The 14,063-nt window shown below is 40.7% G+C and overlaps 1 protein-coding gene across 1 annotated transcript in view; it reads left to right on the top strand.

The window, feature by feature from the left end:
- dnah5 (dynein, axonemal, heavy chain 5) overlaps positions 1 to 14,063 on the top strand; it is a 202,299-nt gene that overhangs the window by 186,579 nt on the left and 1,657 nt on the right. The window contains exons 70-78 of the mRNA XM_055659224.1: positions 270 to 419; positions 2,382 to 2,627; positions 3,029 to 3,248; positions 5,348 to 5,553; positions 8,731 to 8,934; positions 9,375 to 9,590; positions 10,909 to 11,121; positions 12,253 to 12,405; positions 13,627 to 13,861. Coding sequence (XP_055515199.1) covers positions 270 to 419; positions 2,382 to 2,627; positions 3,029 to 3,248; positions 5,348 to 5,553; positions 8,731 to 8,934; positions 9,375 to 9,590; positions 10,909 to 11,121; positions 12,253 to 12,405; positions 13,627 to 13,861 — 1,843 coding nt within the window. The remainder of the gene's footprint in view (positions 1 to 269; positions 420 to 2,381; positions 2,628 to 3,028; positions 3,249 to 5,347; positions 5,554 to 8,730; positions 8,935 to 9,374; positions 9,591 to 10,908; positions 11,122 to 12,252; positions 12,406 to 13,626; positions 13,862 to 14,063) is intronic.

The following is a 14,063-nucleotide window of genomic DNA, read 5'->3' as shown; positions in this document are numbered from 1 at the left end:
AAAATAACAAGAGCAATTTAAACCGATTATTTAGACACAAAATTGATTTATCCTGATCATTAAATCAATTTGAATTTTAAAAATCACGTTATTCATAAAAGACAGCACAAATTTAAAAAATGCTGCCCTTTTAATCATTCAGCTTTAATGTCAGTGGGTAGAGAGTGAAAATATTACTGTGATGTGCACTGGCGACTCAAATAATATCTTTGTAATGCACTATGATTTTTTTCCATTTTACATCTAATCTTACAACTTTATTTAAATAGATTGGGAGAAATGAGAAACTATGGAAAAACTGGTTTGATAAAGAAGCACCTGAAGAAGTAGTTCTGCCAAATGCATATGACCAGTGCTTGGACTGTTTCCGACGTCTTCTCTTGATCAGATCTTGGTGTCCTGATAGAACCATTGCTCAGGTATTCACCTGTATCCATATGAATGTTGACATTTCCAGAATTTAAAAACAGGAAACCCTCGTTATTATGGCCCTCTTTATAACGAATTCCAGTCATAGTGGGATGAACCTACCGACCTTCAGTGTTAGGCTGTTTTCACCCTTGCTGCCAACACCATCCCTGGCCTGCACCCCCCCCCCCCCCCCCCCCCCCCCCCCCCCCACCTCCTCCTGCCACCATTTTTTGCAGGCCAGACTGCTCCACCAACCCCGGCGGATTCCTGGCCACACCAACTTCTGCCACCACCGGCCCACAGTTTCCTCAGCGGCCTCCACTTTGACCGACGACCCTTACCTGCACTCTGACCGCCCGCAGGCCATGACCCAATGACTCCGCCAATACTCACCTCTCCCCGGGCCACCAGCAAGCCGTTGCCGCCAACTCACCTGGATTCCAGGCCCAGTTCTAGGCCGAGATTCTGAAGAAGGGCCTCGACACAAAACTTCACACATCCGTGTTCTCCAGAGATGCTGCCTGACCTGCTGTGTTACTTCAGTGCTTTGTGTCCTTTTACGTATTAACCAGCATTCTTCCACTTATCAATGATAATCGCTAACTCGGTTATAGTGGACAATCAGCAATAATGGACACCATTCACTCCCCCCCCCTCCCTCCTCCATGGTCCATTGTACAAGGACACTAAATTTGGAGGTCACTTTTTTTTTTTTTTTTTTAAACCTTGATTTTGCTAATCAATTACAATTTTGCAATGTAACTGTATTTTAGATTTTTTACATGTGAATGAGCTGGTTTGTTTTTGTTTGTTTTCTCTGAAATTGAAAATTACGGGGGCAATATATGGTTTAAATGTATATGGTTTAAATAGACCGCAGCACAGAATTAGGCTCCCCATGAAGTAATGAGCATTGAGCACTAGATGCCGCTTACTTTTTCGATCTAATTTTCTAATTAGCTAAATTAATTAGTGTGTAACTTTTGACACTGACGAGTTATGAATTCCTTCTCAATAATATTTTTTCTAAATCTGTGCCAAATTTCAAGTAGATACCAGACATGGGTCACGAAAGTTAAATTCTAGACACATTTTCGATGCTCGGCCCACGGCCTAAAGTCTGAACTATCCGGCATATAAAATTGTTGCAGGGTGAAATCAGATTCAGAAAAATAATCAAATGTAATTCTAATGAAAAAAATGTTTCCTACCTGATTTTTTTTTTTTTGCTTGTGCTGCATTCTTCAGGTCATGCAAAGACAAAGCTGCACATTTTAGGTAGATCGGTAGTACTCCAATATTATTTTCTGCTTTCTCTATTCTTTCTCTTCCTCTTGTGATCCTTAATATATGCTCTGTTTATAAAAACAGAATTTAATGTTAAGAGAAAATTTAAGTTCTATTCACCTGGTTTCTACTTATCGATGGGTCTTAAGGGCCTGTCCCACTTAGGTGTCTTTTTAGGCGAGTGCTGGAGACTGAGCTCGCCACATGTTCGCTGGTGGTCTCTGGTGAGTCTCCTTCATGGTCACGAGGAGATCCCTCATTCTGGGAACTAGTCGCGGCATCAGTATGGTGGCCACTAATTTTTCAACATGTTGAAAAATTGGTTGCCATGGAGAAAATCAATACTTTTGTAGTCGTAGGTGCAGTTGTAGTGGGGTCGCCATGTACTTATAGGTAATCGATCTAGTCGTAGGTAGTTTTAGTTAATCGCCTTTGCTGACCAGGCATTTTCATTGGCTCATTGGGGGAAAAAAAACGTAAGCACGAGTTTTCAGAACCAAGGAGAACCGACTGGTAATGTTAAATGCCCGCTAAACTTCACAGCAGTGTATCTCTGGCTTCCTAAAAGTGTCTCGCCCCCTTTTCCCTCCCCCCCCCCATTTTGAATAGCAGTGTGTTATTTAATGTAATAAATGTTTTGCATGAGTAACGGAAATGTGAATCTTTAATTTTCTTGTATTTAGGCTCGTAAGTACATCATGGATGCAATGGGTGAAAAATATGCAGAAGGAGTCATCCTGGCCATGGAAAAGACCTGGGAGGAATCAGATAGATATACACCACTTATCTGTTTTCTATCTATGGGCTCAGATCCCACTGATTCCATCATAGCCTTGGGCAAAAGAGTGAAGATAGAGACACGCTGCGTCTCTATGGGTCAGGGCCAAGAGGTCCATGCTCGGAAGCTACTCCAGCAGACTATGACCAATGTAAGAGTAAAATCCATGAACAAATTTTACAATTGAGTTATTGCATATAAAATATACCTATTTATGAAAACAACAATTCCTCTTCCCTTCACCGCCACTGATCCTCTCCCCTCTAATCTTCCTGGCACCCAATCACCGACTCCCTCCACAAAGTATTCACTTAGCTTGATGTTCTGGTTAAAACCTGCTGAGCTCATTTTAACTTTAAACATATATTAGTGATCCAATGCTTTAAACATTGTAGGAAGAGCTATTTCCATTGCTGACATCTAATAACGGCAAAAGCTATTCATGACTATCCATTGTACTCTTGTTCATGTTCATTATTAACAATCTATGTGTACATTTATACATTTCATTTCTGATAGGAAATACTACAATATTGCCTCTCTTTTATTTAGGGTGGTTGGGCTTTGCTCCAGAATTGCCACTTGGGACTCGATTTCTTGGATGAATTATTGGACATCATTACAGAAACAGAAAATATCCATGAAACTTTCCGATTATGGATGACCACAGAAGCTCATAAATTATTCCCAATTGCACTTCTGCAAATGTCAATTAAATTTACCAATGAGCCTCCACAGGGTCTACGGGCAGGTTTAAAAAGGACCTACTGTGGTAAGCCGGAAACATTGCTACATGCATTTAAAACCTTTGAAGATCCAAAACATTACAATAGGTTTTGGCACATTTACTATCCAGTCACCGTCTATGAACTGTATTAATATATTTGCAAATGTAGTTGAGCATCTAATATCTGCTCTCAGCTGCAATCTTGGGAGTGCTTTGAAGAATCCATGCATGTTGTGGTCGAGAAAACTACATGTGATTTTTAAAGTACGTACTATATTTTCATTTTGAATTAAGAACCATCAGCAAGAAGCATTAGCAATCTTTACCAATGATTCTTTTTAACATTTAATTGACTTCCAGATGGGAGGAAAACAATCCAGGTTAGTCCCATCACTCCTAGCTAGTACATGCCAATCTATCCAAGATGAATCTCTTCTGCACCCTCTCTGAAGTTTCCTCATGCTTCTTACGGTGAGGCAACCAGAACTATACATGCATGATGCCAAACAAAAGGTTTATACAGCAGTAACCTGACTTCTCAGATTGCTCTGTACATCAGTGCTCCTTGGTCATGCCGTTAACTACATACTTCCTCTTGCATTTGATTTTCCAAAATGCATCATCTCCCATTTGTCCAGATTAAGTTCCATCTGCCATTTCTTTATCCAGATCTTCAGTGTATCGTTTGACAACCTCCCTCACTATCTACACTTCCGCCAATTTTCATGCCATATGCAAACTTCCTGATCAGACTACCAGCATTTTCATATTTAGAGACTTGTACGCTTACAGATGCAGTAAATGGCAGGATCTCCAGCATTTTTACTGTAAACATTTATACAAGTGCAGATCCTTGCATGACCACTGGTCATCGCCCTCCAATCAGTAAAACACACCACCTCGATTATTCTGCCCTCAATGACATGTGAATTTTGGATCCAATTTACCAACTCAGCGTGGATCCCATGGTACTTACTCTACTGGACCAGCGTATCAACAACCTACTTTGGAATCAATTTACCATTTGAACTACTTGCTACTTTAGGGTATGTAGCCTGTGTCCTTGGGAAAGGGGGAGATGCAGCGAGACCTAGGTGTCATGGTACACCAGTCATTGAAGGTAGGCATGCAGGTGCAGCAGGCAGTAAAGAAAGCGAATGGTATGTTAGCTTTCATTGCAAAAGGATTTGAGTATAGGAGCAGGGAGGTTCTACTGCAGTTGTACAGGGTCTTGGTGAGACCACACCTGGAGTATTGCGTACAGTTTTGGTCTCCAAATCTGAGGAAGGACATTATTGCCATAGAGGGAGTGCAGAGACGGTTCACCAGACTGATTCCTGGGATGGCAGGACTGTCTTATGAAGAAAGACTGGATAGACTTGGTTTATACTCTCTAGAATTTAGAAGATTGAGAGGGGATCTTATAGAAACTTACAAAATTCTTAAGGGGTTGGACAGGCTAGATGCAGGAAGATTGTTCCCGATGTTAGGGAAGTCCAGGACAAGGGGTCACAGCTTAAGGATAAGGGGGAAATCCTTTAAAAACCGAGATGAGAAGAACTTTTTTCACACAGAGAGTGGTGAATCTCTGGAACTCTCTGCCACAGAGGGTAGTTGAGGCCAGTTCATTGGCTATATTTAAGAGGGAGTTAGATGTGACCCTTGTGGCTAAGGGGATCAGGGGGTATGGAGAGAAGGCAGGTACGGGATACTGAGTTGGATGATCAGCCATGATCATATTGAATGGCGGTGCAGGCTCGAAGGGCCGAATGGCCTACTCCTGCACCTATTTTCTATGTGTCTATGTTTCTATGTGTCATTTGAAGGAAATGTTAAACAAAGATGCTCCTCTGCTGTGGAGAGTAGTTCTTGCCAGATTCTTCACACTTACAATCCCACTGTAACCATTTAAATGATTAATATCCTCATGGATTTTTGTAGTCGTCAACCTTGAATTAACTATTCAAAAATTGTGTATCTTTTGTGTTTATCCTATTATTTTAGATGCACAATACCCGTTTTCTGTATAGGTGGATTCTCCACAGCTAATGGATGAATTCATTTCAAATGACTTCCAGATATTTTGTAAAACTCTAATCACCAGCTTAATATTTGAATCATTTACCAAGAATTTTTATTTACAGGAATTAGTCAGGATCTGTTGGATGTTAGTAACATGACTCCGTGGAAGCCTATGCTCTACGCAGTGGCCTTTTTACACTCGACAGTGCAAGAACGACGCAAGTATGGACCTTTGGGTTGGAATATTCCATACGAATTTAACCAAGCTGACTTTAATGCTACGGTACAGTTTGTTCAAAACCATCTGGATGACATGGATACTAAGAAGGTACAGGCTGATTTTTTTCCGACTTTTGCACTATTATACTGATGATACAGAAGTACAATTGGAAGAATTAACTACTCCCAATTCCAAAAGGGAAAATCCGACTTTGATATTACGTAGCATTCAGAATCAGAATGCTTTATTGTCATTGCATGTGTCACATACAACGAGATTACTGTGTCTCTCCATTTAAAAGAACTTCAAACATTCACATACTCATACTTTTTACACTCCCTCCCTCCCCCAAACCCACCCATGGATTCACATTTACATAAATTAACACTCTCTCCCACCCCCCCTCCTTCCCCATAACCCGCTCCCGAGACAGAGTTCAGTTCCAAGATTGCTGATGGGTAAAAGCTGTTCTTGAGTCTGGCAGTGCGTGACTTTAGCGACCTGTACCTTTTTCCTGAGAGCAGCAGTGTGAAAAGGTGGTGACAAGGATGTGTAATGTCTTTCACCATATTACAGGTCCTGCTGCGGCATCTGGAGTGGTAAATGTCCTCCAGAGGGGGCAGGGGGAGTCCAATGATACCCTGGGCAGTTTTTATCACCCTCTGGAGAGCTGCTCTGTCAGCTGCTGAACAGTTCCCAAACCAGGCAGTTATGCAGTAAGTCAGTATGCTTTCTACCGAACAGCGGTAGAAAGACTCCAGCAGTTTAGCAGACAGATGGGCCTTCCTCAGTGTTCTGAGGAAGTAAAGTCTCTGTTGCGCCTTTTTTACAACTACAGCAGAGTTCACAGACCATTTAAGATCCTCACTGATGTTGATCCCCAGAAGTTTAAAACTAGGCACCCTCTCCACCTCCTCGCCCCCTATCTCCAGTGGCCTGAGCTCCGCTCTATGTCGCCTGAAATCAGTGATGATCTCCTTTGTCTTTTTAGTGTTCAGAGAGAGATTGTTGTGAGCACACCACTCAGAAAGTCTGTGCACCTCCTCTCTATAGGCAACCTCGTTCCCATTTGAGATGAACCCCACCACGGTTGTATCGTTCGCAAATTTTATGATCCTATTTGCGGGGTGATGGGGCAAGCAGTCATGTGTGTATAGGGCGTAGAGGAGCGGACTGAGCTCACAGCCCTGCGGTGCTCCTGTGCTGAGGGTCAGGGATGTCGAGGTGTAGGGTCCAAGTCTCACCGTCTGTGGGCGTTCACTGAGAAAGTCCAATATCCACCGACACAGTTGACTGCCGAGGCCAAGGTCTAGCATTTTTGTGATCAGCTTGCTGGGTATGATTGTATTAAAAGCTGAGCTGTAATCAACAAAAAGCATCCTGACATATGACCCCTTCTCCTCTAGGTGTTGTAGTGCAGCATGGAGGACAGTGTTTATGGCATCCTCTGTAGATTAATTCTCAGCTGCATTAAAATATACAGGGCTGTACAATAGCAGTAAAAAAAAACAATTGTTCACACTTTCCCATTGAGACAATGTGATGTCTAAAAACCACACTGAGATTTCTTCGGATCAACAAACACAACAAACTTCAACATTAACGGATTTATGAAAAGGAGATGTAGATCGCAATCAGTGGGGGGGGGATAGAACCAACTTCCACTGCCTTCTAATTTCCATAAGCATATGTCTGTTCTTTCAGGGGAGATCATTAGTATCCATGGAGAAAGAGAAACCAGCTTATAAAAAAAAGCCCATATGCACCAATTTTCCTGAGGATCTGCATTTACCAACACACATTAATGACAGAACCTAAAACATAGAACAGTATAAGCAAAGGAATAAGCCCTTTGGCCCTTTATGTCAGTGTTGAATGTGATGCCAAATTAAGTTGATTCCTCCATGGTCGGTTGGGGGCGCTATGAGTCGGCTGCCCTACCAGCAGTGTGTTCATTATTTCTGCTTTTTTTTTTTTTTTTTTTAGTATGTCCAAATGTTTCTTTTAATGTCTCTCAGTATGCCTTATGTGGGGGGGTGATGGGGAAGGGGGGAACCGTTTTTCAGTCGTTTCCTCGCTGGAGAGGCTTCTTTTTCTATGACACTTCTCCGCCTCCCCTCTCGCGGCCTAACAGCTTGGATTGGAGCAGCCATTCCTGGAGTCGGGCCCAGAGCTTCAGCAGCGGGCTCAGCGTGGAGTTTTCCATCGCGGAGCGGGGGCGAACTCTTGCCCGGGGTCACCAGAAAGGAGTGCTCTGATCGCTGACCTGGTGACTATGGCATCATGGGGCTGTGGTTTGCGGAGCTTCTTGCCGCGGGCGGGGCGCGGACTCACCATCCGGAGACTGGGATTCCTTGCCGGGGATTGCCGGAGAAGAGCTCCGACCGCCGGCCTGCGGCCTATAACATCCTGAAACCGCGGTCTCCAGTAAGAAAGTGTCCGATTCGGGCACTCCGAGTGTGTTCGACCGTCCCGACGAGAGGGCCTGTACATCCGGCCATCCGTAGCAGAGACTACGGAGGGTTCATAACCCCGACCACGTATGAACAAAAGGAGGAGGACTACCTGAACTTTGTTGCCTTCCACCACAGTGAAGAATGCTGTGGTGGATGTTTATTTATATATTCTATTGTGTATTGTGTGTTCTTTTTTTCAACTGTTTCGCTGCATGGCAAATTCATTTCACTGTACCTTAGTTGGTGCATGTGAGGAATCAATTTGACTTTGATAAACCCTGCATATTCATGTGCCTGTCGAAAAACCTCGTAAAAGTCACTATCCTATCTGATTCCACCACCATCCCTGGCAGCTCTTTCCATGCATTTACAACAAAAACACTCTGCCCTGCATGCTCTTTTAACTTTCTCCTTTTAACCTTAAACCTACACTCTCTGCTATTTGACATTTCCATCCTGTGAAAATGGTTTGTCTATTCACATCTATGCAGGTTCTAGACCATCTACTTTATCTGTGCCTGAATGCTTGAAGATCCCCACTGAGTTTTCAGGCTAATATTTTTGTGTTACATTCTGCCGGACATTTCAGACCACAATTCTTGATTTGTGAATGCCAACGTGTTTGAGCAGACATATGATCCAAATCCTCTTTCATTGTTTGCATATGTAAAATTTCAACAGATCTGGTGGTGCATAGCAATCTCAGCAATATGAAATCACTGTTGTTGGATGATTTATAATGTTATAATTGACACCAATAATAATGTTGTCATCCTATATATTTCAATGTAAAATTACACTGACATTTGTTTTTTTTCCCAACTACAAGGGTGTTTCTTGGACGACAGTGAGATACATGATTGGTGAGATCCAATATGGCGGGAGAGTCACAGATGATTATGATAAACGATTGCTGAACACATTTGCTAAGGTCTGGTTCAGTGAAAATATGTTTGCTTCAGATTTTTGCTTCTATAAGAATTACAATATTCCCAAGTGCAATTTAGTGGATCAATATCTCCAGTACATTCAGGTATGTGAACACCTCAATCAATCTGTGGTTGGCTTAATAATAGGTTGTGTGCAAATGCTTCTAGCTAAATAAAGCTTTTCTAATACTTTGAGAATAGCTATATTCATTTTTTTCTTTCCTAACCTTGTTTTAATGTTTTTGAATGCAAATCGAGTTACAGATTTTTAATCTAGTGCAAGAGTATGATATTCCTTAGAAATAGTTATTTTTATCAGAACATTTTGACCATTATGTGCACACACTGGAATATGAGCCTTAAGCAACTGGCTGTTTCATTTCATGTAAATAGTAATTGGTTCTCTATTTGTAGACTGCCATTAAGTACTTTCTTTCTCACATTGTAATCTTCAGATAATTTGATCTTCACCTAAACTATAACAGTATATTATTTTTTAAATCTATTTACCAAGGAATAATATCAAACAATCTTAACATTGCAGAGTCTGCCTACATATGACACACCTGAAGTGTTTGGCCTGCATACCAATGCTGATATTACTTACCAGAGCAAACTTGCCAAGGATGTCCTAGATACTATATTAAGCATTCAGCCCAAGGACAGCTCGAGTGGAGGGGGTGAAACGAGAGAAGCTGTGGTAGTAAGGTTGGCTGATGACATGCTAGAGAAGCTACCTGTGGACTACATCCCGTTTGAGGTAGGTAATAACTGGGTAAAGCAGATAGTTTCTATGGGTTGGTGTTATGAGGCAAATGAAACTTTACACTACTTGTCATTTACTTAACTTTATTTAAGCTTTAAGCAACTTATTTCTTTAATACATAAACTCAGAAACGTCTGGCAAACATGGCTGATTCCGCAGGCCTTTCCAGCCCGAAATACCCAGCATATGCGCCCACTTTAGTTGGTTTCAATCTCTGCAAGTTAATGTAATGCAGAATTGACAAACTAACCCATTAACTATTAACCTTAAACTATGCAAATTCGTAGTTCAGCATTTTTTTAATCCGCATAAATTCACCGATGCATCGAAATCACAATGATTTCCTTATTAAGAGTTTTTGATTACCTGTAAGAGACTTCAGCTGCTAAGATTTTTCCATATTCTTTCAAAACTGTCCCAGTAAAATGCTTCATAATGCCTGATAATGTTTTCTTTCTAAACTGCAATGGTTTTGTAGCATAGCAAATAGATAATTGTATGTGAAGAGAAACACATCTGAGCTAACTTTGTTAAATTTCCACTGTTGCATTAATCTTGTTTCTTTTATAAGAGAAATGTATAGGGAGCTTAAGATGAACACTGGGGAGAGGGGCTGGAAAGTGTTAGAGGGCTAAGATGTGAGGGATTAGTGAACTTAAAAGGGGCATGAGCAAGACATTGATCAGTGCAGTCTATTTTATTTTTAAGTATTCTGAGGGATGGGGAATAGCAAACATGAAAGCATCAGTGGGACAAGTGCCTTTTCCAGTATATACCAATCTGTATAACGATGACAGATTTTGTACTCAAATCCACAATATACCCTTTTTCCATATTCCCTGGTCCCCTCATTGTTCATCAGTCCATTTGTGAATCTGTTTGATGATTGAACATCCTTGGACCTCAGATTCAGACTGCTAAGGATTTGCAACACTTTTAGTTAAGAAATCCTATTTCAGTTCAGTTCTAATTGACCAATAATGAATTTTGAGAACATACCGTTGGTCCTCTTCTGTTAATCCCTCTTTGGATTTTTTGTGCCTTGGGGAATATACCACTAATTTTTCCAAACTCCAGTGAATATTCTTCCTTGATGTCTTTTTTGGATAACCCATCCCCAGTCCTCTAGGAAACAATCTTGTCACTGTACCCCAGACTAACTGGAAGTCCATTGTAGTATTCTCCAGGCACAGGGAGCAAACTGCACATGTGTTTCTGCAACAGTTGCATACATTTGCAGCATGGTCTCTCCTTACTGTTGACTATTGTGCAAAATTAATTTTGGCAATATAACTAAATGTTTTTTTTCCAGGTGAAAGAAAAGTTGCAGAAGATGGGACCACTCCAACCAATGAATATTTTCCTTCGTCAAGAAATTGACAGAATGCAACAAATAATTGCTTTGGTGCGAAGTACTTTAATTGATTTGAAACTTGCAATTGATGGAACAATCATTATGAGCGAAAACCTTCGGGATGCATTAGACTGCATGTATGATGCTAGAATTCCAGCTCGATGGAAAAAGGTAACTGGAAAAGAATGGGTGATTATCACTGAACGTAGCCATGAGCCACAGTCTTGTTTATTCTGATTTCTCAAAGCTCTTAAAAGCAATGAATACTTTTAAGTACCCTCACTTGAATGCAGGGAATTACAGCAAGCAATTTATAACACAGCAATTCCATAGAGACTATCATATCATAAATGAACAAACCTGTTTTGATCTTCAAGTACTAAACCCAAGAAATCTGATTTATTTTACATCCATATCGTTAAGTTTGTTTGGCGAAGGATTTAGATTGGTGCTAGATGAAGGAAGAGACTTCTTAATATCCAGTTAAATATGGTATGTGTATGTTCCTTAAATCCGTAACCTGCTTTTCTGAAATAGACACAAAATGCTGGAGTAACTCAGCGGGACAGGCAGCATCTCTGGAGAGAAGGAATGGTGACGTTTCCCAATCCTTCTCTTCAGAGATGCTGCCTGTCCCACTGAGTTACTCTAGCATTGTGTGTCTATCTTCGATTTAAACCAGCATCTGCAGTTCTTTCCTACCTGCTTTTCTGAGCTGCATTGTTTATCCATCATCACGAGTTGCTAAGATTTACCCAAAATCAATGAACAATTTATGTTTTATTTGTCATGTCATACTTGCTCTGCATCTTTCAGTGAAATGCTCACCATCCATTTAGCCATTGTCTTAATTAATGGCATGTTTGTGCTTTCTATTATTTCCTCTCTAATCTCAGAAGAAAAACCCAACTAGATTAGCAATTTGGGGGCTAGAATCAAGCAAAACCAGAATCTGACGGAACTCAGCAGCATCTGTGGGAGGAGGTGGGGGCAGGGCTAAATTTTTGAAGTCCCCATTTTTGCCATGGACAAAGTCCTGTTCTTTGGATTATCTAGACAGCAGTATCTAATCTGCACCAGCTCCTTTCTTTTCCACATACTGTTATGATTGGGATACTTTTGCAAATGTACAGGAGATGTATATTCCCTGGGCTTGCTATGCAACTGATTAGCCATGATCTCGTAAATTGTGCTTCAGCATTAGTGTTTCTTTACAGCCAGACCCACACTTGTGCATAAGGTACTATGATTTACATACTTTAGTTGAGAATTGGTTCTGGAAGATGTTGTCTTCTTCACCAGACATCCTGGGAATCGAGCACACTGGGATTCTGGTTTACGGAGTTATTGGAAAGAAATCATCAGTTCCATTCCTGGATCTTTGAAGGGCGACCAAACTGCTTCTGGATGACTGGCTTTTTCAATCCTCAGGGATTTTTAACTGCAATGAGACAGGTAATGATAATCTCCATCGTAGTATAGCAGTGAGGTTTTTAAATTTACCATTAATTTTCTTCTGCAATGTAATTTACATTCACTAAACTTTTAAAAAATAACTATTTTTCTCTATTGCTCCTTTAAAAGGGAAGTTATCTTGTTACTTGACTGAATGCTATTCTGACAACTTCCCATCTTCCAAACCCCATAACCTTGTTTATTTTAAATATAGGAAACAAAATAAAGTTCTAGAATACTGAAATAATGCCAGTGGTTTATTCATTTCCATTGCATGTAGAAAGTGATCTTTTCTCTACCATCACCCTTGATTATCGATCAAACTGCATGGCCACAAAAAACTCACTAAAGAAGGAAAAAAGTGTCCTGCAATGTTCAAAGTCTCAACCCATTCAAGGCTAACGGGCTACAAGGTGTTCTCTTCATTACCAAGTCCACTGAAACAGTAATCGGTGGCTCTGCTCTATGAAGTGCCCACATTGATCAAAATTGTCTTTAACTCAGTAATTATCGATACTAAGATATTTGGACTGCAGTAGTACTTTGCAAATGTACACACAAAACAGATGATGGTGAACTTGAATGTCGTTCATGCACCCTACCCAATTTCGTTTCCACAGGCTTCAAGGTGTTATTGCAACATTTACTATGCCAACGGGTTGTACCCAACATTGCATCTGAAAAGCACCAATAGTTGATTCTTAACTGAAATGTTTGTGTTAATGTATGTGTATTTGCCATAACTTTTGTTCGCTTTCAGAAACAATTGGCAATTTTAGTCCCACTGAGTTACTCCAACTTTATGTGCCCATATTCATTTATATTGGCTTGCATGAGTGGAACATGAGGATATGCAGAAAAATGTGAACATTAAGTTGCAGGCAAGGGTGCAAGTGGAAATAGGGTGGCATCATGGGTTTAAGATTTTGTGATTCAGTTGGTGTTGGTGACAAAGAACTATGTCAGCACGGCTGTAAAAAATCTATATTTGCTCTATTGATACAAATCCGCTGTTCTTCAAGTAATTGTTATTATTATTACTGAGGAATAGGGTAGTTACTGTGGGCTTGTTATATACTTCCAATTAAATTACAATTTCGACAGTTTAATACGACAGTCGATTAGAATGTTTTACAAAGTCTTTCATAAAATAAGATTTTACTCTGATGTCATAACAAGGACAATGGTGAAGTTTTCATACCATTACATTTTCCCTAATAGGAAGTGACTCGTGCTCACAGAGGTTGGGCACTAGACAGTGTGATTCTGTGCAATGAAGTCAGCAAATGGATGAAAGACGACATTACAACACCCCCTTCTGAAGGAGTTTACGTGTATGGACTGTACCTAGAAGGAGCTGGATGGGACAGGCGCAACACAAAGCTGATTGAGTCCAAACCTAAAGTGCTGTTTGAGTTGATGCCAGTCATACATATATCTGCTCAGAATAACATAAGTATGCAATACATTTACAATGTTTATATAAGTAAACACTATATTTTAATGTCAGCGTTTAACTGATCGCTACCCACAATGTTTTCAGTCCTAGGAAGGGTTAGACCCCAGACATCATCTACCCATCTCCCTCCACAGATGCAGCCTGGCCTGCTGAACTCCTCCAGCAGTATATCTTGTGCTCAAGATTCCAGCATCTGCAG

Source organism: Leucoraja erinacea, chromosome 2, assembly GCF_028641065.1.
Source record: "Leucoraja erinacea ecotype New England chromosome 2, Leri_hhj_1, whole genome shotgun sequence".
In the NCBI taxonomy this organism is placed as follows: Eukaryota; Metazoa; Chordata; class Chondrichthyes; order Rajiformes; family Rajidae; genus Leucoraja; species Leucoraja erinaceus.
Note: the sequence above shows the minus strand (reverse complement) of the source record. Positions and strands in the feature narration are given on the sequence as shown.